The 27,488-nt window shown below is 52.8% G+C and overlaps 4 protein-coding genes across 9 annotated transcripts; 2 read left to right on the top strand and 2 right to left on the bottom strand.

The window, feature by feature from the left end:
- Positions 1-689: 689 nt before the first annotated feature.
- LOC6497598 (transmembrane protein KIAA1109) lies at positions 690-27,467 on the bottom strand. Of its 5 annotated transcripts, XM_032451892.1 has the most exons (23): positions 26,799-27,467; positions 23,991-24,270; positions 20,776-23,932; positions 20,508-20,711; positions 19,910-20,453; positions 19,574-19,851; positions 19,394-19,514; positions 18,839-18,934; positions 17,783-18,363; positions 15,091-15,427; positions 13,829-15,028; positions 13,599-13,763; positions 13,289-13,541; positions 12,528-12,639; positions 12,283-12,398; positions 11,428-12,219; positions 10,510-11,374; positions 9,808-10,450; positions 6,232-7,206; positions 2,517-6,171; positions 2,251-2,451; positions 2,065-2,195; positions 690-2,003 (listed from the first exon to the last, which is right to left on the bottom strand). In XM_032451892.1, exons 1-23 carry the CDS (start codon positions 26,922-26,924, stop codon positions 1,236-1,238), a joined length of 15,600 nt encoding a protein of 5,199 aa, XP_032307783.1. In that variant the 5' UTR covers positions 26,925-27,467; the 3' UTR covers positions 690-1,235. The 5 variants fall into 5 exon arrangements, with proteins under 5 accessions (XP_032307783.1, XP_014761731.1, XP_014761732.1 ...); XM_014906245.2 differs by lacking the exon at positions 18,839-18,934; XM_014906246.2 differs by lacking the exon at positions 18,839-18,934 and having other exon boundaries at positions 12,283-12,338.
- Positions 7,403-9,764, top strand: LOC6497927 (xaa-Pro aminopeptidase ApepP). Its single transcript, XM_001961699.4, has 2 exons — positions 7,403-7,557; positions 7,629-9,764. The coding sequence occupies exon 2, from the start codon at positions 7,648-7,650 to the stop codon at positions 9,487-9,489; it is 1,842 nt and encodes a 613-aa protein (XP_001961735.1). The 5' UTR covers positions 7,403-7,557; positions 7,629-7,647; the 3' UTR covers positions 9,490-9,764.
- On the top strand, positions 15,456-17,781 carry LOC6497928. 2 transcript variants are annotated; one of them, XM_044716070.1, is made up of 5 exons: positions 15,456-15,609; positions 15,667-16,120; positions 16,178-17,204; positions 17,268-17,511; positions 17,577-17,781. In XM_044716070.1, exons 1-5 carry the CDS (start codon positions 15,523-15,525, stop codon positions 17,586-17,588), a joined length of 1,824 nt encoding a protein of 607 aa, XP_044572005.1. In that variant the 5' UTR covers positions 15,456-15,522; the 3' UTR covers positions 17,589-17,781. The 2 variants fall into 2 exon arrangements, with proteins under 2 accessions (XP_044572005.1, XP_001961737.2); XM_001961701.4 differs by having other exon boundaries at positions 15,457-15,609; positions 17,567-17,781.
- LOC26515406 lies at positions 24,362-26,005 on the bottom strand. Its single transcript, XM_014906945.3, has one exon. It carries the CDS (start codon positions 25,539-25,541, stop codon positions 24,786-24,788), a length of 756 nt encoding a protein of 251 aa, XP_014762431.1. The 5' UTR covers positions 25,542-26,005; the 3' UTR covers positions 24,362-24,785.
- Positions 27,468-27,488: the final 21 nt, after the last annotated feature.

Raw genomic sequence — 27,488 nt, 5'->3', positions numbered from 1 at the left:
GCAGTTCTTTAGTCCTCCGCGCCTACAATGCGTGAAAAGCTCATCAACTTGGCCCAGCGAAATGATGTAGAAAAGCAAAAAAAAAGGCTGACTCTGAGCCTAATATGCTAAAAAAAAATCACAAAAAAAATCAGAAGAAGGAACCCATCACATCGAGAGCAGCCAGAGAAAGAAAAGATAATTAAAAACGCAACCTTGATGGAAAATGAAATGTTTACAAAGACACAGCGCCAGACTCGGGTATCTTGCTCCGAAAAATGGAAAAAAGAAGGCTCTGTGTGACAGGCGGAGAAGGCGGAGGAAAGGCGGTGAAAGCGGCGGTGAAAGGCGCCAAGAAAGTCGAGGAAAACATTTGCACACTGCTCCGGGAGGAGAAAAACATGAACGGATACACGCTGCGGATGCAAAGTTTACTCGGGCACAAAAAAAATAAGAAAAAAAAACAGATTCCGCCCCATAGAGCGAGGCCCAGGACAACCCAAGGAGTCGAAAGGATGCCGAGCAGCAGGCAAATTAACCGGAACGTTTCCCAGAAACATCAAAACAGCCAGAAATGTCGCAATGCGTGATTTAAATAGATGGGATGGAGGTCCTTTCCCAAGGATCTCAAAAGCCAAAAGGTTATTACAAATTCCAAGAAAACTTTCCTCTCAGATAGTGATTTGATAATCTCCCAAAGAAACATCATATTTATTTGTTAATTTTTATTTGGTATGCACTTCCGAAAGTTTATTCAGTTACTTATCGATATACATTTTGGATTGTATTTATATTATATGTATAATCTGGTAGATTAGAGCTACTTAAAGGTTAAACACAATTGCTTGGCTCATTGTTGCATAGTAAACACTAGAAATAACCACAAAAAAATGTAATCCATGTAATCATTGTTTACAAAGCGCCAAAAATTGAGCAAATTACACGAAGCACTTCACACTGATTGCACCTAAGTATTTAAAAAATGGGGGAAAGGATACAGATACGCTTAAAGTTATGGGAAGGAGAGCAAACCATTTACATTAGATAAGATGGTGCCATAGCGGCCAAATAATACCTATATCTGGCCTACGTAGAAGGGGTGCCAGGTCAGCCGGGACAAATAAATAATGTATAGAATATAGAAAACTTTACACGGATGACAAAACCCCTAATATCTGAATCGCTACTTAAACTAAGTTGAAAGACTTCTCGGGTAATTGTCAGTTGTCATAGATGCTTGCTCTGCCATGCTGCTACTAATTCGTTGGTGGCCGATGGTTCTGCTGCTTGGAGCTTCCGCTTCCGCTTCCGCTTCCTGAGCCACCATCCCGCTGCTCCATCTTATTCTCACGCACCATCAGTAGTAGCTGCAGCATCATCAGTGCTTGAACCTTGTCCAGGGGGTCCATGAATCCGCGCTGCAACCACTTGGGTATGGTGGTGCGTGCGTGGCTGAATCCTAGCTTGTTCAAGATGTAGTCAACGCCATACGGCTCAATGGACTTGCCCGCCCAGGAGAGCAGGCGCACCGTGGGCTCCAGGTGCCAGGTCTGGCACTCAAAGTGCCGCCAGTCGCGCACAAAGGATTCGAGATCAAAGCTGGGCGGGGCGTTCTCCGGCGGCTGCTTGCCATCGGTCGTGTCATGTGTCGAGCCTGTCGCTCCAGTCGCTGTGGCTGTGGTCGATGATGTGGAAGCGGCAGTAGCGGTTGCGGTTCCAGTGCCTGTTCCGCTTGTCGTTGCCGCTGTCGCTCCTGTTGTCGTAGTCGTCGTCGTCGTCGTGTTCGTGGTAGTTCCCGTTGCTCCTGTCACATTGGCAGCCGTGCTCGATAGACTCGAGTGACTGCCTCCCTGCAGGGGATCAAGGCTACTCTTGCTGGCGCTCATCTGCTGGCCATGGGCAGTAAGGTTCGTATTAGAGGCTCCTGCCTTCCTTTCTTTGAGAATCTCCTCGGTCAGATAGGGCTTGAGGTTGGCCTTCTGCGAGAGATTGGGTGAGGCGGCTCGCGCCGACTGGGCTCCAATCTGATGGAAAGAAAGGGTTCATGTAAAAGAAGTTAAAATATAGTATGTATCTTTTACTTACCACCTTTTCCTTCTCAGTCACGTAGGAGGTGATGAGATCGTGGAGGAAGAAAAAGGCATCTGCATCGACGGTCACAAAGATGTGGTCATCGAACTCAGTGATGAAGCTGCACAAGACTTCTGGCTTGTTTTCTGTAAAATTAAAATATTAAATACATAGTTTAAAGCCTTATCCTTTTATACTCACCACTTGGCTCTGGTGTGGTTGGTCCCTGTTTGTGCTCAGTCTTGAAGTGGAGCTGCAGGCTGGGCAGGGCAAAGATTACCTCCCGATTGTGGTTATGCTCCTGCGCCTTGGAGGCACTGCTGCTTCCAGAGGCACGTGTTCGTTCGATCGAATTGGATGCAATCTCACGCTCGCACTCCAATATGGGGAAGCGATCCACAGCTATTAGACGAAAAAATATTATTAATATACCATGTCAGGAATAGATCCATCCACTCCCAACTCACCATCGATCTCGCTGTTGGCAAAGGCATAGTGGAACCACTCGTTGAGCGTCTTGAACTGCGGCGGAAAAATGATATTCCGGCTGATCCGGCTGACAATGGCCATTGAGTGATTCTGTTGCTGCTGCACCTCTGTGGTCTGGCCCAGGCAGGAGGTGAGTGTCTGGGTAACGAGCACCTCGTCGTCCACTTGCCGAGCTTCCGTCGCAAAGTTGATGGACGGCGACCTAAGACTGAAGAGAGCCCAGGACTTGGACTTGAAGTTGATGCCGTGGAAGCAAGCCAGTGAGATGTTCTGGCCTCTCAGCTCCACGGTGCCGCCGAGAACGTTGCCATGACGTGGCAGACGGGTCACCAGCGAAGGCACCACCAAACCCACGGCGTGGGCCAGAGGTTTCTGCCAGTGGCGGTGATGCCGGGCATCCGTGTTCTCGCCAATCAAGCCCTGAATCTGCACCGGAGCCGCCAGTTCCCCGTTGCCCGCCGCCTTCTTCTTGAACTGCTGTCGCCGCTTGATGCTGGCGGAGCGATCCTGGAGGCGCGGCTCCAGGCTTGAGAAGACCCGCTTCGAGGACTTGAACTGCTGCGTGAAGAACTCCTCCAGCTTGAAGTACATCTTCAGGAGATCGGCAGTCGTGGACTTGCTGATCATGATCTGCAGCTGGTCCCACGTGAGGTCGCCGTGGATAAAGATCAGAGCTCGGGCCTGATCCTTCCCATGAGATGGAGCCGCCGCCGCCTGGGCGGCAGTGCGCCACTCGTCCTTCATGGCGGCGGAGAAGCTGCTTATCCTCGTCATCAGCACCGAAGTGCCCATGTAGTCCAAACGCAGTTCCATGGCCATGAAACTCAGGCCCATGGTGTGATAGGGCTCCATGCCCGCCTCCTCCTTGATGTGGAAACGCTTGTTGATCTTGTTAACCTCGAAGCTGCCGCCCACGATGCCACCCTTGGCGTCCAGAGCGGATCCCCCGAGGTATATGCCCGCGTACATGTTCTTGTAGCCGGTGCTTCCGATGGAGAGCCGTCCGTCCGATCGGAAATCCTTGGTCAGCCACACTACATTGCCGCACACATTTCCGATGTTCATTTGGACATTCAGCTTCGTGAAATTGACGGCGAAGAGCACCAGGGTTTCCCAGGCAGTGATCTGGTTCTTCTCCGAGGGCGGGGTGCCCGAGGATTCGGCACTGGAGGATTTCCCGAGGTTCTTGAGCTTCCTTACAGCGCCAAAGTGGCCCAACTGTTGCTGCGACGGCTGAGCGTCGAAATCCAGTCGCATTTTATCCTTGGCCCTGCTGGCATCTTCACTGGGAGTCGGTGTCACAGGAGTAGAAGCATCACCCTGCTGTTGCTGTTGTTGCTGCTGCTGCTGGTGGACACTGAGATCGCCCAGGAACAAGCGCCGCACGATCCTGCGGCGGTACCAGGCCTTCGGGAAGGCCAGGATCTCGGTAAGCCGACGCATATCATACTTGAAACTGGCACTGCCAATGTCCACGATGGTGGAGAAGCGTATGACTGCTCGGGACTGGTCCAGGGACCTCTTGGAGCTGGGCAGTGGTTCGATGTAGACCTTCCGGCAGCGCGTGATGTGGAACTTGACAAACTCCACGTTGATGCTCAGCGAGTCCTTCCGTTCGCTGTCGCTTAGCGGCGAGAACTGAGTCTCCTTGGAGGTCTTCTTGCCTCCGTACGGGTGGAAGATGAACACATTGAAGTCGGCCAGGCAGCCGGTGACACTTAGTCCGCCAGTGGGCAAGGGCTGCTCCGGATGCCCCGAGTGACCCAGATTCCCCGTGTTCTCCTCCTCGCTGCTGCGCTTCGAACTGAACACGATATCCAAGCTGGGCAGCTGCAGCATGCACTCCACCCGGGATACGGGCAGGCAGCTGAACCGGAAGGTGGAGGGCTGCATGTGGAAGTAGACGATGACGTCCACGGGGAAGGAGGCGTAGGTCACATAGTTGGCGGGGAGAATGTCCAGGTTAACGGCGGCGTTGTGGGACGGGGTAGGAGGCACGCTGCTGGGCTGGCGAGCAGGAATGGGTTCCAGCGTTTGCTCCAGGAACTCTAGGATGTGCGGCGAGATGATGGTCTCCTCGGGGATACTCTGCAACGTCATCCAGGCACTCAATGTAGCCCGCTTGCTGCCCATCCGGCGACCATGAGGCACCTGCTGCTCCCCAGTCAACTGCTCCGCCAGAGTTCGCGATTGGTAGTGGAGTTTCACATCCAATCCGGGAATATGGAAGATGGTCAGATCCGCCAGCAAGGCGTTGGCATTGTAGCGGAGCTTGCTCTTGTCCCGCTGCCTTCTCGAAGGCGTGGGACTGCCCCAGTCGTTTCCAATGCTCCGCTCCCTCTTATGGGATTTTACACTCGAGGCGGGCGCTGCTCCACTAGAACCTCCGTAGCCCTGGGCCCGCTCCTCGCCTGTGTCCTTGGTGTGCAGCACACACTTGCCGGAGTTCACGAGCACCTTGATGTCCAGTTCGAAGTCGATATTGGGTTCCGGTTGCTTCTGGTTGTGTCCGTGCTTGCGGCGCATCTCCACGGATGTGCCATCTACGTCTATTTCGCTGGGCGTGATGTCGCCGCGCCAGTCGAGCTCGTTATCAGCGGTTTCCGTGTCGGTATCCGCATTGGGCAGTGAGGTCTGGCGCATGGCCTCCGTGAAGGTCACCCTTCCCAGGGCATTCAGTCCGCGTCCAACTCCTGCCACGCTTCCTCCTCCTCCACCACTCTGCTTGAGGGAAGCACTACGGGAATGGCACGATGCTGGAGTGCTCTGCAAGCTAGAGATCTCATCGTTGGATGCTATGGTGTCTAATCGTCGGCCGGCGTAACTGCCATTGTCCAGTGACTGAGGCATTCCCACAGAGCCCACGGATCCCGGTGGTCCTGCTCCGATGTAGGAATGCGAGCGACTGTAGTTCTTGAGGGATCTCCTCAGCGAAGGCCTCTTCCACTTCTGGATCATGTCCCTCCGGAAGTACTTGTAGCATATGGCCTGAAGCTCTTGGAGGCGCCGCTCCTCGTGAGCCACGGTATTGTGGGAGGCTCCCAGCGTCCGCAAATCATTGATGATCTTCAGCTGCTCGGCCATCTCCTTCTCCATCATGAAGGAACGTTTCTTAGAGTCGATGGTGGGATCGAAGACGAAGGCCGGCAGGTTATCAAAGTCCCCACGACGTCGCACAAACGTGTCCCGGCAGCTCTGGTCACCCTCGTCACTGTCGGGTGACTCCATTTGAGTCTCGTCCTCCTCGAACCCGGTGAGCATGGTCAGTGTGTGTCCCAGCGAGCTCAGCTGCTTGCCAATGTTGACATCCAAGTGGATGTCCACACCCTCCATCTGCCACTTGACGTTCAGCAGCCACTTGGCGTTCTCGCCCTTCTTGGCGGCCGTCGTCCGGGAACAGACCTCGAAGGTTCCCTCGGACACCACGCACACGTTCATGATGGGCTCCCCATTGTTGGGCTTCCAGTCGTCCAGATTCGTCTCAAAATCGTCTGCGAAGCGTAGACACAGGCCTTGGAACTTGCCCTTGGATACCAAAGCTCCGGAGTTGCAGGCCGAGATTATTGTGTTCTCCAAGGTGATCACCACGGCACCCTTGGCATCAAAGTCCTGGTAGGAGCGAGAGCCGAAGGTCTGAAAGAAGAATACATAGTTAGAATTTAATTTGGAAAGATTTGAATCCTAATCCCTTACCGTTGTATTAACTTGCTTGAGCGGCAAACAGATTCCCATGTCCTCCACGGTAAGTTGCAGGAACAAGGTGGACAGATTGGAGCTGGCTATCTGGCCAAAGGCCACGCGGTCAAAGACCTGCGGATTTGGCTGCTGCTGGGCGGAGGCAGAGCCGGCGCCGGAGTACTGACCATACTGGCTGTGCTGGACATGCTCGTGGCAGAGATTGGCTCTCTTCTCCGCCCAGTACTCGTAGGCGTTCTTGTAGTTCAGCCACACCAGGATGGCCTTGTCCACGGCAATCGGTTGGACATAAACCAGGGGCCTCTTCAGCGTGAGCAGGATCAGCTCCTTGTCCTCGTTGAGCAGTTCGTCCTGGAAGGCGTTCCTCAGACCAATGGTGGTGTGGAAGAAGGCGTACTGCTGGAACTCCGGCTCAGCCTCGTCGAAGATCACATTCCGGATGATCTGACCGAGCGACAAGTTAAAATCAATGTGCGCCTTGAAGAACAGTTTCCTATTGCTCAAGTCTCCCAGGTTCTTGACGCGATTGGAGAGCTGGAGCTCCAGGGTTCCTGTTTCGAAGCGAACCGCCGAGGAGCACGGGGTGGTGGCCGTCAGCTGGATGCGCTTCATCGAAATGTTGATGGAGAAGAGGATGCGCTTCAAGGAGGACTCCTGTACGCCGCTGGCACTGTCCCCGCTCTCCTCCGTCCACAGAGGCACTGGCTTCTCGCCGCCGTAGACTTTCTGGAGCACCTCGTTGATTTCGCGCATGAAGACCTTCTGGACGAAGACCAGGTGGTTGAGCAGATCGGTGGTCAGGCAGCGCTCGAACTCCCCGATCTCGGCACTGGCATTCACATAGCCACCCTGGCGCAGGACAATGCCTTCGATGTTCTCCGTGTGATCCTGGCGATGGTCGGGAATGTATTCGGCCAGGACGTGGACAGGCGGCAGGCCAATGCAGGCCTCCGATGGTAGATTCATTTCGTTCTAAAATAAGAAATTAATGAATATTTTTTATTTAGACTTAAATGTGAGATTTTAATTTGGCGCCATGTTTTTAAATCATTAACAGCGCCCCTTGAAAGGGAAATTTTAGATTCTGTTAACAGTTAACAGAATAGTTAACATTCAAAGGGACCATTTTACAGCCGTGTCAGAAAAATACCAGCATCGCCATACAACCGCGCCACCTATCTGAAAACATTTAGTGTGACCCCAACACCCCAACCCAAATTGTTAAACAAAATAAAAATTGAACAATAATTTTGACTGTCATTGTGAGTTATTTAGCCGATAATTTACGACAAGATAGTGCCTGATTACGGTTCAGATTAAAACGTAAGATAATCTTATCTCCGCGGACTTAACTGTTTTCCGTGGCAATTCGCTAAACTTGGGCCTTTTTCCAGTTGTTTCTTCGCCGGCAAGATGAAGAGCACCACCCAGATTTTGGCCAAGCTCCGGGAGCTGATGCAGCGCGTCAAGGTGGGGGACACCACCAGCTGCGTGGCGGCGTACATAGTGCCCTCGGACGACGCCCACCAGTCCGAGTATCAGTGCGCCCACGACGAGAGACGAGCCTTTGTCAGCGGATTCGATGGATCCGCTGGAACGGCGGTCATCACCACCGACTCCGCCCTGCTGTGGACCGACGGACGGTACTACCAGCAAGCGGAGAAGCAGCTGGACGAGAACTGGGTGCTGATGAAGGACGGCCTGACCACCACACCGTCGATTGGAGCTTGGCTGGCCAAGAACCTGCCCAAGGGCTCTTCGGTGGGAGTGGATCCCCGCCTGCTATCGCTCCGGGCCTGGAAGCCCATCGAAACGGAGCTAACCTCGTCGGAGTGCCAGCTGGTGCCGATCGAGAACAACCTGATCGACGAGGTCTGGGGCCAGGATCAGCCCAAGCAGACCAGCAACAAGATCATCAACCTCAAGCTGGAGCATGCCGGCATCCCGGTGGCCAAGAAGTGGGAGGTGGTCAAGAAGCAGTTCCAGGAGAAGAACGTGGAGGCCTTGGTAGTGAGTGCCCTGGACGAGATTGCCTGGTTCTTGAACCTGCGCGGCTCGGACATTGACTTCAATCCCGTCTTCTTCTCCTACCTGATCGTGACCAACGACGAGCTGCTGCTCTTCGTGGACTCCGCCAAGCTGCCCTCGGACTTTGCCCAGCATCAGGCCGAAAACGGGGTCAAGATAAGCGTCTTCCCCTACGCCTCGATCGGAGTAGAGATAAGCAAGATTGTGGCCGCCAAGGAGTCGAAGATCTGGATAGCTCCCACCAGCAGCTACTACCTGTCCGCTCTGATTCCCAAGTCCCGTCGCCTCCAGGAGGTCACTCCCATCTGTGTGCTGAAGTCCATCAAGAACGACGTGGAGATCGAGGGCTTCGTCAACAGCCACATCCGCGACGGAGTGGCCCTGTGCCAGTACTTCGCCTGGCTGGAGAATCAAGTCAAGCTGGGCGAGGAGGTGGACGAAATCTCCGGCTCCGACAAACTGGAGGCCTTCCGCCGCTCCAAGGACAAGTACATGGGACTCAGCTTCACTACAATCAGTGCGTCCGGCCCCAACGGCTCCATCATCCACTACCACCCGCGCGACGACACGAAGCGCAAGATTGCGGACCAGGAGGTCTACTTGTGCGACTCGGGGGCCCAGTACCTGGACGGCACCACGGATGTGACGAGGACCCTGCACTTTGGCGAACCCACGGACTTCCAAAAGGAGGCCTACACCCGTGTCCTCAAGGGTCAGCTCAACTTTGGCTCCACCATCTTCCCGGCCAAAGTCAAGGGCCAGGTTCTGGACACTCTAGCGCGCAAGGCACTCTGGGACGTGGGTCTGGACTACGGACACGGTACGGGCCATGGAGTGGGCCACTTTCTGAACGTCCACGAGGGACCCATGGGCGTGGGCATCCGCCTGATGCCCGATGATCCCGGTCTACAGGCCAACATGTTCATTTCGAACGAGCCCGGCTTCTACCAGGACGGAGAGTTCGGCATCCGGGTGGAGGACATTGTGCAAATCGTGCCCGCCCAGTCGCAGCACAACTTCGCCAACCGGGGCGCCCTGACCTTCAAGACCATCACCATGTGCCCCAAGCAGACGAAGATGATCAAGAAGGAGCTGCTGAACGATGTGGAGATCAAGCTGTTGAACAGCTACCACCAGCAGGTGTGGGACACCCTCTCGCCGATCCTGTGCCGCGAGGGCGATGAGTTCACACTGGCCTGGCTCAAGAAGGAGGTGCAGCCGATCTAAAGCCGGATTCAAGTATTTTATCCTGATTTTTTAAATGTAATCACTGTATCCTGCATGTTCTCCACTCAAGTAATCTTTTCATCCTAAAGAACCAAGAGCTAACAGCACCGATTGTAACTTTTTTTATAAAAAATATAAATGTACAACTTTTTTAAATAGTTATCCTGATCATCCTTCTTATCCTGCATTTGTCGCCATTTTTGTAAACTTTTTAGAATTTAAATACTGACAATAAGTATTTGAGGTCTTCATTAATAAATAAAACATGAAACTAATCTCCGAAAGCAACTAACTAAGGAAGATCCCCCCCAGACTCACCTGAATCTTCGTGTTGAAGCTGAGCGTGTGCGTGGGCAGGTCGATGACGAACTTGGCCCTCTGCCCGGTCACTCCCATCGAGCTGACGTGGTTCATCCGGTACTGGGCCTGCAGTGACGGCAGCAACGCCGCATTGATGGACAGGCTCTGGAGCAGGACATTGAACTGCATGACCAGGGGCTGCAGCAGGCCGTTCTGGTGCTGGCTTGCCGTTCCAGTCTTCGATTGTGCCAAGTGAGCCGCCCGACGAGCAGCCTGCTGCGTTTGCTGGTGGAAGGCGCCTCCAACGCCGCCACCTCCTCCCCCACCGCCGGAGACTGTTCGCTCCCGCATCTCGCTTGCCACGCCGGCTCCACTGCTGGCTCCGCCAGAGTGCCGGGCATGGAACGGCGACTCGGGCTCTTCGGCAGTGTGCGAACGGAGAGTGGAGCGTCCGGAGTTCCGTTTCACCCTCAGCTCCTGCAGCGTCGAGGACAACTGCTTGGAGCTGCGAGTCATCATGCCGTGCAGAGCCACCGGGTGCTGCGGAATGTCTATGTTGACGGCGCCAATAGAGAGCAGGCCGCTGTTCTTGTCCTTGCCGCGCTTCGATAGACTCGAGTAAAGGGTCTGGCTCTTTCCCACAGTTACCTTGACCACGGTTCTGGAAACAAAAGGATTATAAATAGCTGATTCGTTATTATGATGAGTTCCAATACTCACTGTTGGCTGGGAGCCACTCCCTCCAGCAGCACTATCATAGCTCGGCCCACTTGACCGGTGAGGGAGCACTCCAGCGACACTGGACGAGCCTTCTTCCTCCAGGTGGCCGTGCTGTTAAGCGTAGTGATCTCGGATTCCAGTTTGAGTCCGGAAAGGGTGGCCAACAACCGCGTCTTGTGGATCTTGGCCACCCCGAACACAATCAGGCGCGTTCGCTCCTGCGAGGGACCATCCACGAGAAGCATTTCCCTGTGCTGGGGCAGCGGAGTCGGAGCACTGGCCAGGTCATCCTCGTCGTTGGCGAAGCCGGCTTGCTTGCTCTTGTGCTCGTTGAGGGAGCTTCGTTGAACCACCGTCTTGGTTTCCGGCATGGTGCCGTACAGCTCCAGCAGATGGTAGATGGTCTTCCAGCAGTTCGGAGTCTCCAGCATGGGGGCCATCGAGGTCGGCATACCCGCCTTGGTCAGAGTGTTCTGGTAGTCGCCACTCACGCTGGTGGCGCAGGCGCCGTTCAGCGAGGCCTTGGACTCGGTGGCCATCTTGAGGATGTGCTGTTCGTGCAGCGACATGGTAGGACTGTCCCTCAAAGGCGACGAACTGGACTCGTTCAGGTTGGTGTAGCCCAGTTTTCCCTTCACGGATTTCCCGGTGGAACGCAGCTTCTGAGCGAAGCTCTGCGGTCGGTTCTTGGCATTCGGAGAAGGTGTCAGCTGGATGATGGGCCCCAAGCCCCCAGGACGCGGCCTGGCCGGCATTGTGGGCATAGTTTCATTGAACTTGTCATACCGCTCGTCCGAGTAGTTCTCCCCATGACCAAAGCGTTCGGAGACCGAGTTGAAGGGCAGGATATCTGTGGGTTCCGAGGCTAGAATGGAAGAGAATTAGTTTCCTGAACCATCATTCTTAAGAGTTACTTACCCAAACTGCACTCATCCTTGGTTTGACTCTTCTTGCTGAGCTCGGGCTGGTCGTGGAACTCATTCTGGGCGTCCTTCACATTCTGGTACATGTTGCAGATCTGGTGCAGAAGCCTCAGGAGCGGCATGTTAACCTGCTGCGAGATGAACCGCACATTGAGGCTGAAGTTTATCACAGTGCTGGTGTGCTTCTTCATCTGGCGGCGCGACATGTAGATAACATTCTGGCGGGCCTGGTCCACCATGCCATCGGACATTTTCAGGACCTCCAGCTCAACGCCCACCCGCTCGCACAGGAAGAGGGGTGTGTCCATCATGATGGAGGCTCGTCCACCATTCGATTTCTTGCTCATCTTTGCCGGCTTCTGGGCCGAGTTCTTCTTGTCGCCCGCCTCGCTGACCACAATGTCCACCCGAATGGAATCGAAGGTGCCGATCAGGGACATATTGGTGCCCAGGTTCTCCAGCGAGGAGATGTCGGCGTTGGAGAACTTGTTGATCATCTGCTGGGGCATCACGCCCAGGCAAGTGAGCAGTGGCTCAAAGATCAGATGGGCATCCAGCAGCTTGATGGAATCCTGCATGATGCCACTCCGAGTCTGTCCCAAGTGTCCGGCCATCTTTGGTGGAGCGGGACGGGCATGCTCCTTGGCGGCAAAGTGTTCCTTCTTCTTGTTGTCCTGCTGCTTGGCCATCCAGAAGTAGAAGTCCTCCTTATTATTCCCGGCGTCCAGCCAGTATTTGTTGACAGAGTTGGTGGAACTCAGAGAACCCTCCTGCAGAGCTCCATATTCTGGAAGGGAGAGAAGTACAATGTATTACTTGTGGATAAAGGTATGGAGTCTATGGATATTACCAAATTCTGGAACTTGCTTCTCCACCAGCCCAGAAATAATGGGCAGCATCTGAATACTAGAACGAGACGAATTGCCATGTGAATAATTCGAGGCTTTGCTGTGCACTTTGCTCAGGCTGATGCGTGGTTTGTGGTTTGGTTCGGTTTGGTGGGAGAGAAGAACAGATCACAAGCGCGGAATTAATGAGGTGTACGATGGATAGATGGGCTAAGCAAGCGGATTAGGATTAGTGCTCTAGACTTACCCCCTCCGTGGGAGATGAATGTTCGGAGACGTGGAGGTTGAACGCTGGGAGGCAGTGCCCTGGTTTCCAGCTTCGTGGTTTCCATACGAGAGTCCGCCATACTGATTGTTTTCTGTAGATTCGTAGCCGGAAGAAATGGTTAATAAAAGAACGTTCAACTTCAGTCAAGTACTCTTCAGAAGAAGCACTCTTCCGAGGGGATTGTACACTAAACGAACTGTTGTGCAATCTGATGTAGAAGGATTACATTTCAAAGGATATCAAGAGAAGTAGAGATACTACCTACACATGAAACAAGATGAGCACAGTTTTTAGAACAGTATACTTTAAGTTTAAAGAATTTCAGAGCAGAAAGTCCTTCGTTTAATGTACAAAACACTCAAGTTAAGTAATTTTAGGTCCATAGAAATAGATATAGTTATAGCCGGAAAGGATAGAAGAGTTGTATTGTATTGTATTGTTCTGTATTAAAATGCAAACGCAAAACATCAAACGATGAGAAGTGATGGACACTTAAAGCGGTGTGTTTATATATAGTATGGAGTGTTCTTTTTAGAGTTTTGTATAGAAAGAGGAAAAGGAAGGTAGGCGGGAAAAGGATAAAGGATCCACACACTCAGGCACAGTCATAAGAAGAAACGACAATCAACACATGCATCAAAAAAGGAGCAGGAAGTAGAGAGTAGTAGAGTAGGAGCCTAGAACTATACATATAACTAGGTTAACAAGGAGATAACCAGGAGCGTTAATCAAAAAAATACCAATGTGAGTTCGATGATGCTGTGTTTGCCCAAGTAATAATGCATTCTCACTCTCTTCCGGATTCTCGCCGACGCCAGCAAAGGCGCCCATTTCAACATCACCTTCGCACTCGTCGTTCTCCGCCTCCTCCTCGTTCTGCGGGAACGAGAATGTCACGTTGATGGGTCTGGCCAGCTTGTTCTTGTACTGATGCTCGAAGAGAATCGGATTGTACAGCGTGTTCTTCCACTGCCGGCTCAGCACAATGATGCCCTGTTGATCAATAGATTATATTATTAGATGTGGTAGCATCTTAATGGAATAGCTCACCTGTCGCAGGGTGTTCAAGTGCGGAACATCGGCCTGTCTGAATATCGGCTCAATCCTTTGGACTCCCTCGTCCAGGACCAACTTCTGCATGATGTAGCACAGCTGGCAACTTGGATCCTCCTGCAGAGTCTTCGATAGCAACGTGTAGTTGTTGGCATAGCGACTCTGGAAATTATTAAAATATTTATTATTCTTCTCCAAACTCTTTTCTGATCCCACGACCCCACTACCTTCTTAATTTTGGGATTCCTCTGGATCTTCTCATTGTCCATTGCCTCCGCCATGAGGCAGGCAGCCACCGCCGTTTGTCTCGTGTGGAGGGCTTTCATGAGAGCCACTATTTTGATGGCCAGTCGATTGCTGGGATTCATCCAGGCCGTAATCGCCGGCGAGGCAGTGCTCAGGAGATTCCAGTCCAACCGCGTCAGATCGATCTTGCGGGTGATGGGAACACAGGGCGGGGCAGCAAAGTTGAACCACACGGATTTCAGTTCAATCACGCAGGAGGAAGTCTTATCCGTTTCCTTCACATTAGATAGCACCTTGTCGTAGCCATCCTTGGTGTTAGCTCCAGAGGATTTTTGGGCATTGGCAGCTCCTTGATTGTTGGCGGTGCTAGCTCCCTTTTCCACGTCCTCATCCGGAGGTTTCGGTGTGGATTTTCTTTGGTCGCCACTGGAGCTCTCCCCGGCGGCGTTATCGGAGGCCTTGGGGGTCTTCGGAGTTGGCGGCTTCTTGGTAATCAACCGCCAGGCAGCCTCCGCCTTCGAGGTGGCTCCACCATCTCCGGAAGTCGAAGCTCCCGCTCCTCCAGCACCGTCAGCTTGACCCACCAAGTCGTTCAGATTGAAGCCACCAGTAGCTGGTCCTCCGTCGGCTCCAGCAGCTGCTCCTGCCATCTCCGCCAGCTCCTCTTTGCTGTTCTCGGACTTCTCGAAGTGCGACCGCTTCACGATCTTCACTCCCACGCCCTCCAACCCGCACTCGAACATGATGTAGCCAATGCTCTCGATTCCAGTGCTCTCCGGCATCTTCAGGCACTCGAAGAGCACCTTGCTCTTGTGCTCCGGAATGGCGGTGACTATGATCGGCGAGTCCTGGGCGCAGGACTGGCCCTCGGTCTTCAGGCGCCGCAGCTGAGCATGCGCCCGGCCGATGTCCAGCGTGATCACTAGCTCCTCCAGCTGCTTCTCCGACGTCTCGATCAGGATGGGCTCCCCCTGGACATTGTCCGGCCGCGTCTGCGACGAGAGATGGGCCAAAAGAGCTCGAGTGCCCTTCATGATGCCACCCTTCTTGTGGCTGCTGCCGGACTGCACTGTCTGCTGGATGTAGACATTGTGCATGGAGGCGCGTGTGGTCTTGCCCAGGTGGAACTTGGTGGAGATGCCCTCCATGTAGAAGGTGAGCAGCGAGACACAGCTGAGGTCCTGTTTGGTTCAAATAACATTTAAAATATTGATAATCCCCTGATGACATAAAAAATCCTTACCTGCACATTATCCAAAGCGGCCACTGAGATGACCTCCTCCACAATGGACGACTGCAGCATGGTGATGCTGACCTTGGGCAGCACTATCAGGCCCTGGGTCTTGGTGGAGATGCTCTCCTCGTAGACGTCACTCAAGAAGGAGTCACCGGGTCCCTGCAGGTGCCTCTCCGTAGTGGAACGCTTGGAGTTGGAGTGCACCTGCGACCAGTAGCTCAGGCTCTGGTCCCGCTTCAGGATGTTGTCATTGTTCACCTTGGCGATGCACGAGGTGTGGATGAAGTTCACCACCGACAGGAGATGCATCGACTGGATCGTTGGAATTGCAGCCTCCACCATTCTGAATAAGGAGAAGGAAACAAGTTAAACATCGTTGTGGAAGTCTCACTTAGAGTGCTCTGGAATCATGATCAACTCCAGCCACTTGCACCGAAAATGATATTTAATGTAAAGAAAATGTTCCTGCTTGGAATATGCTTGATCGCCAGCCTGTATCCTGTCCTACTCGGAGCATATCCTTTGGTAAGAATTTAAAAGAAAGAGATCCTAGAAAATCCTACCGAAAATACTCTTTTCAAGGATTCTCCGAGCAGCTTAAGAGATTCCCCTAGCAGCTTCAAAGATTTCCCGAGTAGCTTAAAGGAATCTTCAAGCCGCTTCAAGGGCTCCTCAAAAGATTCCCCAGCGAGCTTTAAGGACTCCCAGAGTAGCTTTAAAGATGCCCTCAGCAGTGTCAAGGATACTCCGAAGAACTTCAAGGATTCCCCGGAGAGTTTCAAGGAGTCTCTAAGCAGCTTCAAGGACTCTCCGGAAAGCTTCAGGGATTCTCTGAGCAGCTTCAAGGATTCCCTAAAAGATACTAAAGTCCCAGCTGCTCCACTCGCTGACCCCTCCGAATATCCCGATCTTACCAATGGCCTCACCGACGCAGAGGTCCAGGCCACGCTACAGGATCTGAGTCTGGAAGATCTCAACTCGCTGGAGGAGCTGCTCGACGAGCACAGCAATCGCGACGAGGACGCAGACAGAGAAGGTGAGTGATTCCTCCATAACAGATATCCTTTCATCAACTGAAGTCTTTCAAAGCAAGCAAGTCTAAGGGACCAGGGTAGAAAGTCCAAGGTCAAGTTAGATTCCAGCTTCAAGGATTTGGATCAGAGCGTGGACGATAGCTGTGTCGATGATGCCGACTGCGAGCCAGCATCCACCACAAGGCGTGCCACCACCACCACCGTTTGCACCACCACCGTTTGCACCACCAAGCGTTGCTCCAAAAGGCCCTCCAGTAAGCGCCCGAAAACCACTCGAACCTGCAAGCCGCCAACCCCGAAGCCGAAGGAGTGCTCTGATGACTTTGAAGCTCCAAAGACTGCAAAGCCCAAGTCCAAATGCAAGACTCCAAGGGATGAAGAGTGCGAGGCCGATGACTTCCTGTGCCTCGCCAGAAAAAAAGAGAAGATGAGAGAGCTGAGCAGCAATATTCAGGCGGGGGCGGACTCGGAGGATGCAGTGGCGCCCTTGGAGGCTCCAGCAGAGTACAAGCCGGGCAGAGAGCTAGCCGGAATAGAACAAATAGACGAGGATATTTTTCCACCCCTAAATGACCAAGGGGAGCTCCTAGGCGACTCCTTCGACTTCCTAAAAGAACCGATGCTGCAAGCCGAGGCCCAGTCTAACTTGGAGCTGGGGAATCCGGTCCAGTTGGAGGAGAAACACCAGCCCAGTATAGAGAGACAGGATCCAGAAAACGAGGCTAGCTTGGGAGAGGAGCACCAGGTTAACCTGGACAACTTTAAGACGGGTAATCAGGCCAACCTAGAGCAGGAGCTTCCAGTTAATCTGGAGCTAGGGAATGTGGCCAGCTTGGAGCAGACACAACCAGTCGGAGTGGAACAGAGTGACAAAATGAGAAGCCAGGAATCAGAGGGACAAGCTCTCCTGGAATCCTTGGATTCCTCCAGAGATTCGCTGCGTACAAAGAAGGCAGCGGAGGCGGAGAAGCCAGTGGAGGAGCAGCTACCTCGTTTGGCGGAGAAGCAGCCATTGGTGGGCAAGGAGGAGCCAGTGCCTCTGAAGACGGATCAGGGAAAGCAGGCACCTGCATTCGATGCGGATAGGTAGGTATTTGATTACCCAAAGCTAGGTTATCCTTCATCCACCTCCTCACCCATCCCTTTCAGTTTCATTTCAAACAATGCTCGGGATCCACCTCGATACCTCATCCAAATGCAGGATGGATTCATTCGGAGCGACAATGATCCCGGGGAGCGTCGATTGCGGGCGGATCGCAGTCAGAGCGAAGCCCTGAACCTGGACAAACTGGCCGTAAAAGAGGCCAGTCCTTTCTACGAGGAGGACTCCAAGCTGGAGACCGAATACAAGAGGAATAAGCGAGAGAACAAGGAAACAGACGATGCCCCGGAGGTGAGTGGACGAACACGGAATACTCCTTTCTGAATACATATTTCCATCCAACAAGACCAACAAAGAAACGTATCTGAAGGACCTGATGGACTCGTTTCCGAGGGATCAGGGCGGCCACATCAATGCCAATGTGGCTCTCAGGGCCTCCAATCTGGCCCACATGCGCATCAAGCGAAGTTGAGTTCTGTATTGGATTTCGTTTCTGTATATTTTCTACGAATGTATCTCCGGAAAATTGTTAGTTCGTAAATAATAAAATATTAGTGTTTACCTTTGCAGTCCTTCTAGCAGGAGCGGGGTGAGGAAGACATTCAATTGACCCTTTAGTCTGGCCACCACCGACGTGCAGGCTGCTCCGCCCTCCGCCTGCAGGCTCATGAATTCGCCGTCATCGAACCCATTGGTGGTCTTGTCCGATTCCTCCTCTTTGAGCAGGACACTGGGATCCCACGGATGCGACTTCGGTCCGCCCATAAACGTGGCCGAACTGTTGCTCCCTGTGGCATTCTCGTAGCGCGGCACCACCTTGATCTCCCGCCAACAGGAGTAGAGATCGAAGTGGGGCAGCATTTTGCTGCCGATGTAGGTGAGGCCGCCGTCCTCGTTCTCGTGGAAGAGCGGCGTGGAGAAGACGTCCGGTCCCAGGGGGAAGGAGCAGCCGTTCCAGTTGAAGCACTTCACCTGCGAGAGGTGGTTCAGGTAGCTGGCCATCAGCAGGGGCGAGTCGATGATCGGCCGGTTGACCTGCTGGTGGAGATTGACGAGCGCCACGTCCTCCTGGGAGGACATGGCCGAGATGAAGGAGTTGGAAGACAGCGACGGGGTGCCTGACGAAGATCCTCGTGAGTCCGCCTGTGAAAAGAGATTAAATCTTTGGATCAGGACTCGCAAATGGACAGAAGATCAAGGATGTTTGCTGCTACTGCTAGTTAGAGCCACTGGCCAAAGGGCGCAAGCACGAAAAATGTGAGAAAATTTGAATGTAAAGATGTGCAGGAACAACTAATTTTTATTCTATAGATATAACTTAAAAAATAACATAATAAATTAAGTTTTTAAACCTTAAAACTAACATCCGATTGGCAGAGAACCAGAAATAAACCGCCACATGCACTTCACTTTCCACAAACCATGCAAAAGTCAATTGGTTTCCGGGGAGGAACTTCTTCACAAGATTAAGACAAGAAAAATCTACATGGAACATTGAGAGTGTCCAGAGTGGACTAGCGTTTAAGTTTCGGGTTTAGTGGCGCTACAGTTTAGCTAATTAGTTAGTTAGTTAGAAGAGGTTTTGGTTGGTTGTTGATTGGAACTAAGAACTACTCACATCATGAACAAAATGTCGATACTCGGGTCGTGATGAGATATTTGTTATTTTTCTTATTGGTGTGGCAAGACCGTGAATGCGTCTCGCGTCTTCGTTCTGGATGAGTTTTGATTTTGAATCGATTTTTGTTTTGGTTTTTAGTTAGTTTTCATTTTAAGATGAGTCGAGTTTTGAGGAAAGGAATAGAATTTAGGTGTGGCTTTAAAGTTTAAGAGTTTGGGCAGCGATCTCCCAGTATCCACCGGGTAGTCTTTCGGGACACTGAGACATCGTTCCCCAAAGATTATAGTTATACATATTTAAAGAATGGATAGACTTAGATACAAAGAGGCATGCACTTAATGTAGAATGGATTCTTCCTATATCGGACTATTGTTGGTCACCTCTGGGGCGACTATTAGTAAGATAGTGTGGAATAAAGTTGGCTTCAGAAGCGGCAAAGCTAAACGCGTTGTGTCTTTAACATAGATATATGAGCAAGTCGACCTAACAGGTGAGTACAGGTAGTGGAAACACAAAAAAGAGGATTCCTCCCAATAGTTCTGTCAGCTTTACCAGTTCTGTGGTGCTCTGCGGCCGTTTCGGAAGCGTCTTATTGCCATCTGGAGCGTGGATCTCCAGGTCGCTGCGATATGTGGGTAGAGTGTGGCTTCCGTTCTCGTTCTGGGCACCAATGCTGAAAGGCCAATGCTTTTGAGTATCATTTAACCCACTCGATGTCATTCATGGACTCACCTCAAGTCGGAGGAGAAGCGTTTCTTGCCAGACAGCACTACTGAGCCACTGTTGGCGCTGTTCCGTTGCTTCATCGATCCCCGCTGGGACATCACGTTCGATATGTCCTCCTCGGCGGAGAAGAACATTTCTGAGGGGTTCTCCGATGTCAGCGAAATGGTGCGCTGCACCTCTCTGGGCAGGTGATCGCACAATCCCTGGGAGTGGAGGGCAATGTCTGCGATCTCGAACTCCAGGGGATGCGAGTGAGGGGCAGAGTGCGACATCTCGTCGGGAATCTGTTTAAAGTTTAAAGGTTTATACAAAATACTCCTGATGCTTGATCCAACGACTCACCTCCTGGTCATCGTCCAGGACATCCCCAGTTAGCCGTGAGTCCGATATGCTGGTCTTTGGCGGCGAAACGCGCAGTCGATTCGAGTCGGATCCGCGACGGATTCCTGTTCCCGTGTCCCCAGCCGCAGCTTCGTGCTGCATCTGCAGCTTCTTCGAGGGACTGTCCAGCAGGCGCGCATACGGCACCTCCACAGAGGTCTGTCGTGAGCAGGGATACCGCTTACTCCTCCTCTCCAGGGTATTCGGCGACCCAATACTCTCACGGGACTTGTTGCGGCTGCTCATCTCCGGCTTCTCCACGCCACCCGTTCCACTGGCTCCTATCTTGAACCTAGTGCCATCAGGCAGGGAGCAGAGCTCCGATTTCTTGAGACTGCCATTCCGTAGATCGCCAGCCGGCCTGTACAGGCGACCCTTGCCGTTAAAGTCCGCCGTGTCGTAGAGCGAAACGCAGTGGAGGCTGTAGGGCGGAGTGTGGAAGACCAGTTGTCCCTGGTGCAGGATGCTCTCGCCGAAGCCAAAGTCCTTGTTGTTGTTGATGATGCTAAAGGGAGGAATCGATTAATTTCAAGACTCCTTGAGAATCCTGAGTACTCACAAGTATCGCGCTATGTTGTAGTTGTCGTGGACGTCCTGGGCCGTGGGCTTGAAGAACTTCTGGCCATTCCGATTGCTGCCGAAGAAAACACAGCCACCAATGCAGCCGCACCGCGATATCTCACTTCCGGAGGACAAGGCACTGCCGTTGTGGGACCACAGGAACCACAAGCGCTTGAACTTGGCATCGTGCTCCCGCAGGAAACTAAAGAATCATAACATATCATCATCAGTACAAAATATTAAAAGCAAATCCCACTTCTACTTACTTGTGCTGCACCAGATGCAGTTCGTGATCGGGAATGGGCAGCGCGGAGGCTCCCTCCAGGAGAATCGGTCCCAGGGAAGTGCATCCCACTTCCACCCAGTTCTCGCAGAGCTCGGCGGTATCCGGAGTGCGTTTGGCATGCGCCTCCGAGAAACTGTCCCTCAACTTCCGTGTGGCATCCTCCCGGGAGTCTCGGCGCGAAAAGGAGTTGGAGCTGCGCTTGCCCGGCTTGCCGTGCGTGGCGTGATGAGATCCCCCCGCGTCTTGGGACTTTAGGGAGTCCTGGTCCTGAGCCCGCCTCACTTTTCCGGAGCGATTGCTGCCCGTAGTGTTGGTGTTGAAGGAGGAATTGGTAGTGTGTAGCATGAACAGTCGCAGGAGGATCGAGGGCAGTAGGCCAGAGATTCCCGACTTCACCCGCTGGCCGTGCAGGTTGCAGTTGGCCAGTCGGATGGGCGAGATCCAGGCATGCAGGGCAGTGCCGCTCTCGATGAGATACACATCCACGGCATCCACGGACACGCGCGTCATCTTGTATTTGATGTCCTCCGAGGAGGGGCACTTGTACTTCTTCTCCTCCTTGGTCTGTGGGCACAGGTTGCTCGGCACTCCGTGGTGGCAGTTTCTGACTGTTTTCGGGGATTTCAGGCAGTTCTCCGGATCGATGGCCAGGAGTATGAGTGTCTCCAGCCCGGTGACCACATTCACCAGCTGCGGCAGCGTCAGTTTTCCAGTTAGTTTGCCCAGCTGCACCTCCACCAGCCAGGAGTACTCCAGGGTGTCCTCGTCCAGCGCACAGCCCTCGTTGCTGAACATGGCATGACCGCGCACCTGGACAGCCGAGAGGAGCAGGTGGCCCTGGTTGATGTGCTGCTCCCGCTGCGATCGCTGCAGACAGTCGGAGGCCAGCAGGTACGAGGGACTCACCAGAACCTGGAGGGTGGTCTCGTGGTACCGCTTGTTCATCTCGAACCCGAACCGCTCGATCAGCACCACCGGGCAGGGCGGATCGTCGTCGTTGCAGTTCTTCATCACATGCGCCTGGATGTCGTGGACGATCACAGAGACCATCACTTCCAGCGGGCGGTACAGGCGCGGGTCGAAGGGCTTCCGCTTCTCCTCCGGAGCCTGCGTCTCCGAAATGGACTTGTTGGCCAGCTCCTTCTCCTTGGCCAGCAGCTGGTCTTTGGGATTCAGCTGCGTGGCCCCGGGCTCCTTCGTGTTTACATTCGATTGCTCCATGTCCGTGAAGTTCTGGTCCTCGCCGAATATGTTCTCCTTCAGGTTGATGAAGTTGCGCAGGACATTGCCGTAGGCCATGAGCACGGAACTGCCGATCTCCAGCTCCACGGTCACGTGATCCGCCGGCAAGGTTCCCGGATCAAAGTTGCTATACTGCTCCGGAGGCTGTTGCCAGCTGCTCACCGGGGATTTCCTCACCTTCGGTATTCGCATGGGACTCAAAAGTATCTCCTCCTTCTCCGGCGTGGTGATATCTGCCTGGGGATCAGGACCCAGCGGCGGAACTGGATGATACACGTACTGAATGGACAGCGCCAGGATAGGCACGGCCCAGCAGTCGATCCAGCCGGCGGAGCGCTGGCAGATCTTGCGCCACTTCTTCGCATAGAGCTCCGGGCGCCGGATGAGCTTGCCCTCGCGGGTCAGCAGTCTTGCGTTCTCGTCAATGGCCAGAACAATAGGTCGCACCGTCGACACCTCCGGCACGTACAGGCTGAGGTCCAAGCCCTCGCCGTGGATCCAGAACTTCAGCGTCACAGTCTTGGGCAGGAAGTCATCGAAGGGCAGGGCGAAGCTCATCTCGAAGACGTCGCCGCAGAAGGCCAGGTGGTTGTTCTCCTGGTTGGCGCTGCTGCAGTCGATCCAGTTGTACTCGTTGCAGAGCATCAGGATCTCGAACTCGTTCAGCCGGATGCTGAAGTTGCAGGTGTATGGGACGAAGCTGAGGATGTCCGGCCGCGCCTTGTTCGCCCAATCCTCGATGAGGTCCTGGAAGAAGCACTTGTGCTTGTAGACGATGAACGCACTCGTCTTGCAGCCGGACAGCGAGATGTTCCAGTCCTGCGGCGCATTCCACTTGGTCGGATAGTGGATGCGCACCTTGTACTCCAGGGACTCGAACTCCGCCAGGCTGCGGTACTGCAGAGACGTGGTGGCCTCCACGTGGAAGAGCTGTCCCTGGATTTTGGAGGTGTAGCCGTCCGGTTGGGTGACCCAGGGTATCGTCACCTCCACATATGAAGCGGGCCCCACGGTTATGTGCATGGCATTGGTCTCCTTCTCCTTGGAGAAGAGTATATCGATGGTGGCCTCGTTCAGGACGCAGAGCGTCACATCGAACGACTGGTAGCTGCGCAGTTCTCCGGGCTGGGGAGTGGGTGTCACCTCCGCCTCCTTCCAGTCCGACGGGTAGAAGTACTTGTACAGGTGATCCCTCTGCCGATCCGCCCAGGGACCGTAGCTGAAGTCCGTGCCCTTCAAGCACCTAGCATTGATGCCCCAAACCGGTGGCGATGGCTCCACCACATCCCCGTTGGGCAGCACAATCTGTACGGGCTGTTCGGGCACCACTCCCGGCTCGTCCATGTAGAAGTACAGGTCCATCTGGTTGGACATCATCACCACGAATCCCTCGCCCATGTAGCGGGGCGGCTCGTCGATCAGTCCCGTGTACTTGGGACTCGGGCAGAAGAGCACCTTGGCATTCTCCACTTTGGCCTTCACGAAGTGCATGAAGTGGTCCAGTCGGCACACCGCCGGCTTGGTGCTGTACGTGCAGCGTGCCTCCTCCACGGATATCGACAGAGTTGTGGGCGTCAGCCGGTTGCCGAAGACGAAGCGTCCCGAGCAGATGTCGATCTTGATGACGGGTATCAGATCCCGCCACGTGGTGGCCTGCATGGCCTCCGAGTTCTTGACGTTCTGGATGCGCTGGCTTTGGCGTGCGTTCTCCAGGTTCATGTGGTGCTCCTTGAGCTTGTTGCGCTCCTCGTTACTGGCCACGTCCGTGGGGATGAGCAGCGAGGGCTCCAGGCCGAAGGTCTTCTCCAGCGTGTCGTACAGATCGGATCTGTTGTAGATGTGGAGTTCATAGCCATTCAGCTGCACCGACAGCCGAGTGTCCGAGTGCGAGAGATCTGCAAGAGATTAGGATTAGAGATTGATTCTTTCCATTATAGGATCCGGTTAGCTCACCTTCTGAGACATCTTTGGGGACGTAGGAGCGCCACCAGCGGAATATAAAGTATCCGTCCTGTGCCCGCACAGTGTAGTCGTAGGTTATGTACACAAAGTCCCGGAACATGATCTTCCCAGCCAGCGGATTGAGGGCCACCGAACCGATCTTGAAGTAGGCCCCCTTGATGAACCATCGATTGGCGATCTTGGTGATCAGCATGCCGATCACCCGGGAGTTGTAGAAGGTGATGTAGGTCACCCAGGTGATAGTGGTGAGCAGGGATGCGAGGAGCCATATCTGGAAACAAGGAGGATCATCAGTCGCAGTCATTTTAATGAGAAATAATAGATATCAAGTGAGATCTCCCATTAAAACCAAAAACCACAAGTACGCAGACTATCCTTTCAATTTATTCGGTTCGAAACTAAGTGAATGAAGTCCTGCCCTTTTTAATTTGTAATATTGCTCCATATATTATCCAAAATTACAAAAACAATTCTTATACGAATATCCGACGGTCCTTCGCATCCTTTCCTTGTCCTCAGTTGCTCGCTCAGATATACAAAAAAAAATATAGAATAGCAACCGGGGGATTGTTCCTTCCAGGTACTCTCTTCCAGGTTGTGTGGATAGAATAGAAAAATAACTTGAAATTTACTGGGGCAGGATCGAAAGGTATTCAAAACTTTACTACGTGAATTTTTTCCGAAATTCTCCTCGGCCTCAAAACGGACTTTTAATGCGTACACAACAGAGACATGGAAAGGAGCAGCAGCGGCTCGGCTCGACTCGACTCGACTCGACTCGACTCTCTACACGCACCACGACTCCAGCACCTTCAGTGGAGTGTCCGTGAAGATGCAGCCGGTGAACTGGTCGTCCTTCGCCTCTTCGATCACCGTACACCCGTTGGCATTGGACAGGACCATGCCCTTGCGCAGGATCTCCGCCTCGGGGCAGTTCTTCTTCCGGTTGGAATTTGAGGCCCGGAAGTGGGCGCGTCCAGTCAACGGATTGATGAAGTCGGCCCAGTAGCCATTGTACATGATTTCGCGAGCATTGTAGCTGGCGAGGAGAACGAAGGAGCGCAGGGCGCTCTCTGTGTCCATGCCGTGGAACCGCAGACCGATCATGCTGAAGTTCATCGCGCTGCAGAAACGGGCATAGGGGTGCTGGAACAAACGTCGCATGTAGGCCGCCAGCAGCTTGGGGCAGGCCACCACCCACATGTCGGTGGGCGGCAGAATGCCACCGACTCCGAGCGAGTTCTCGATGTGTTTCTCCTCCGGATAGTAGGCGGTGGCATAGGGCTGCTCGGCCGATGAGATGAGTCCCTGGTAGGCCGGGCCAACGCAATTCGGCATGTAGAAGAGATCGGTGTGACGGCTGCGCAGGATCGGTAGATGCTGCTCCATTGCGTTCTCATCGTCCTCCGGCTCGATCTCCTCCTGGTCCTCGGGGAAGGCCAGCTCGGGGAAGCTGCTGCTGCCACTGGCGCGGCGCAATTGGCACCGCACGAGTCCCTGGCGCATCACCAGGCTGTTGACCTGCGTCCGCAGAGTATGCATTTCAATGTCCTTTCTACTCTTAACCGTGTGTCGTGTGTCCTGAGCCTAGAATCCTACAATCGGAAAAGGCTTTTCTGCTCGTTTGATTTTTCTCCAAAAAAAAAGAAAAAATAAATAAATATTTTTGTTTTTAAATGAAATTTTAGACGAGACCGCAGACCACGACAACTACTACTACTGTACACATAAAATCTTATAGAATTGGATAAATTTTGATCATTTGTTGTTCGACTATTTGTGATAAAATCTAGGTAAAGAATGTGACTGGCCGATTTGGAGCTCTGTCTCGTTGACAGTTTTCCTCTGTGCGTGTGCGATTCTGGTTTGAAACTGCTCCTGCCCAGGTCCGAATGCTTTACATCGGGCTACTAGGTATCCTACTTCTCCCTTAGAACAAAAACACAATATTAGAAAGTGGGATTAACTCCGAAAAGCACGAACGATTCAAAGTATTTTCCTTAATGATACATCTTTTGATTTTGAACTAAAAAGATCTGTTTGCTTTTTATTATTTCGTTTATGGCAGGTCATGGTTGTTTAAGAAAACAAAGTCCGATAAACAAATACAACTTATTGCTCTCCAGATCGTAGAGGAAAAAAGACTTCAACTTCCAGAGCTATCAGGGGACTGCTGGCCTGCCACTGATTAGGGAAAAGTGGTTTCAGTATCGCCACCTGATAGGCTACCGGCAGTCGTTGGAAAGAAACCAATCCACAAATCCGCAGGTGTGCCTGCCTGGTGAGTAATCAACACTGTAGTTACAAGCTTTGCAAAAATATTAAATGGAATGGAACTCAAATACGCAGTTTAAAGATTGTGGAACTCGTAGATCCTACTTCCCTTTCCTTTTCCTGATAATTAACTGCCCATATCGTGGGAAGTAACCTTGAAGGCAGTTGTGTCTGTTTTTTAAACACTTTATTACACAATTCTGAGTAGAAACTTAAAAACTACATGACTGCAAGCTCATCAGCTTTGTATCTGGAAGCCAGAGGGCTCCGATTATACCTCAATCAGCATTCAAAGCTAGAGAAGCCGAGGCACTCTGTTATCAATTAAAAGTAGGGCGGGTTGGGGGACGGCAGCGTGTGTCAATGACCAAATCCCGCCTGTGTCCGCCTCTCTTCCAGTGGAGATAAAGCAAGTGGCCGGTTGATTCACTGTCGTCGGCATACCACAACGTATTAATCAAATTATGCGCCCTTCCAGTCCCAATCCCAGGTCCCAGTCACAGTCACAGTCACTGGCATTCTTACCATGCGCGCATCCAGATTCATGTCGTTGAAGGCGACATTGTGAGTGCTGTTCCAGGTGCCCACTTCTGGAAACCCCAGCGGGAAGCTGTCGTCGCTGGTCTCCTCCACCACCTCCAGGGCCTCCATGATTTCGTGGCTGCTGATGTGTGTGTGTGCGGCTACTTAAGGGGTGGGGGCTGGGGCGGATTAGGTGTGCCCGCCCGCCTGCCTGCCTTCCTGCCTTTGTTGTTGCAGCTCCTTCCTGCTCAAGCTGCGCACTTTCTTTTATCGATCGCACTCAGTCTCATTGATCCGACACTCGTACATATACAAATTGGCATTTTCGGCTATATACTAATGGCAGAGCCGCACATTAGACTCTTCAAATTAAATTTATTATTCCACACACACCACCGCAAGGTTCGATTTTTCCCACTTTGTTTCGGAGGTCGCGGGTGGTTCTGATTCGAGGTCCTTTGTTCGCACGCTTTCATCGGGGCAGCGCGCTTGCCCTTATCACAGCGAGAGTTGCTAACGGTTTAGGTCACGTTTTAATCTACAATTAGTCACTAACTCCTGCTAATTAGCGCGAAAGTAATGAAAATAATTTCGCCTCGGACGAAAACACCCATCGCTCTTCTTCTTTTTCGTAACAGCTGATTGCCGTTTATCGATAGGGGTGTATTTCTCGCATGCGAGAATCCTTTCGAT

The sequence above is a fragment of the Drosophila ananassae genome, chromosome 3R, assembly GCF_017639315.1.
Source record: "Drosophila ananassae strain 14024-0371.13 chromosome 3R, ASM1763931v2, whole genome shotgun sequence".
NCBI classification, from domain to species: domain Eukaryota; kingdom Metazoa; phylum Arthropoda; class Insecta; order Diptera; family Drosophilidae; genus Drosophila; species Drosophila ananassae.
This window is presented reverse-complemented; position numbering and strand designations above follow the sequence as displayed.

What these genes read in the sequence shown, in the direction of transcription:
- LOC6497927 (XM_001961699.4), top strand. Translation starts at nt 7,648, where the DNA reads ATGAAGAGCACCACCCAGATTTTGGCCAAGCTCCGGGAGCTGATGCAG.
- LOC6497928 (XM_001961701.4), top strand. Translation starts at nt 15,523, where the DNA reads ATGATATTTAATGTAAAGAAAATGTTCCTGCTTGGAATATGCTTGATC. An exon ending in CGAGGACGCAGACAGAGAAG is followed by an intron (nt 16,121 to 16,177) that starts GTGAGTGATTCC and finishes TTTCAAAGCAAG; the next exon opens with CAAGTCTAAGGGACCAGGGT. An exon ending in CCTGCATTCGATGCGGATAG is followed by an intron (nt 17,205 to 17,267) that starts GTAGGTATTTGA and finishes CATCCCTTTCAG; the next exon opens with TTTCATTTCAAACAATGCTC.
- LOC26515406 (XM_014906945.3), bottom strand. Translation starts at nt 25,541, where the DNA reads ATGCATACTCTGCGGACGCAGGTCAACAGCCTGGTGATGCGCCAGGGA.
- LOC6497598 (XM_032451892.1), bottom strand. Translation starts at nt 26,924, where the DNA reads ATGGAGGCCCTGGAGGTGGTGGAGGAGACCAGCGACGACAGCTTCCCG. An exon ending in CTGCATCTGGTGCAGCACAA is followed by an intron (nt 20,712 to 20,775) that starts GTAAGTAGAAGT and finishes ATGATTCTTTAG; the next exon opens with TTTCCTGCGGGAGCACGATG. An exon ending in ACTTGAACACCCTGCGACAG is followed by an intron (nt 13,542 to 13,598) that starts GTGAGCTATTCC and finishes ATTGATCAACAG; the next exon opens with GGCATCATTGTGCTGAGCCG.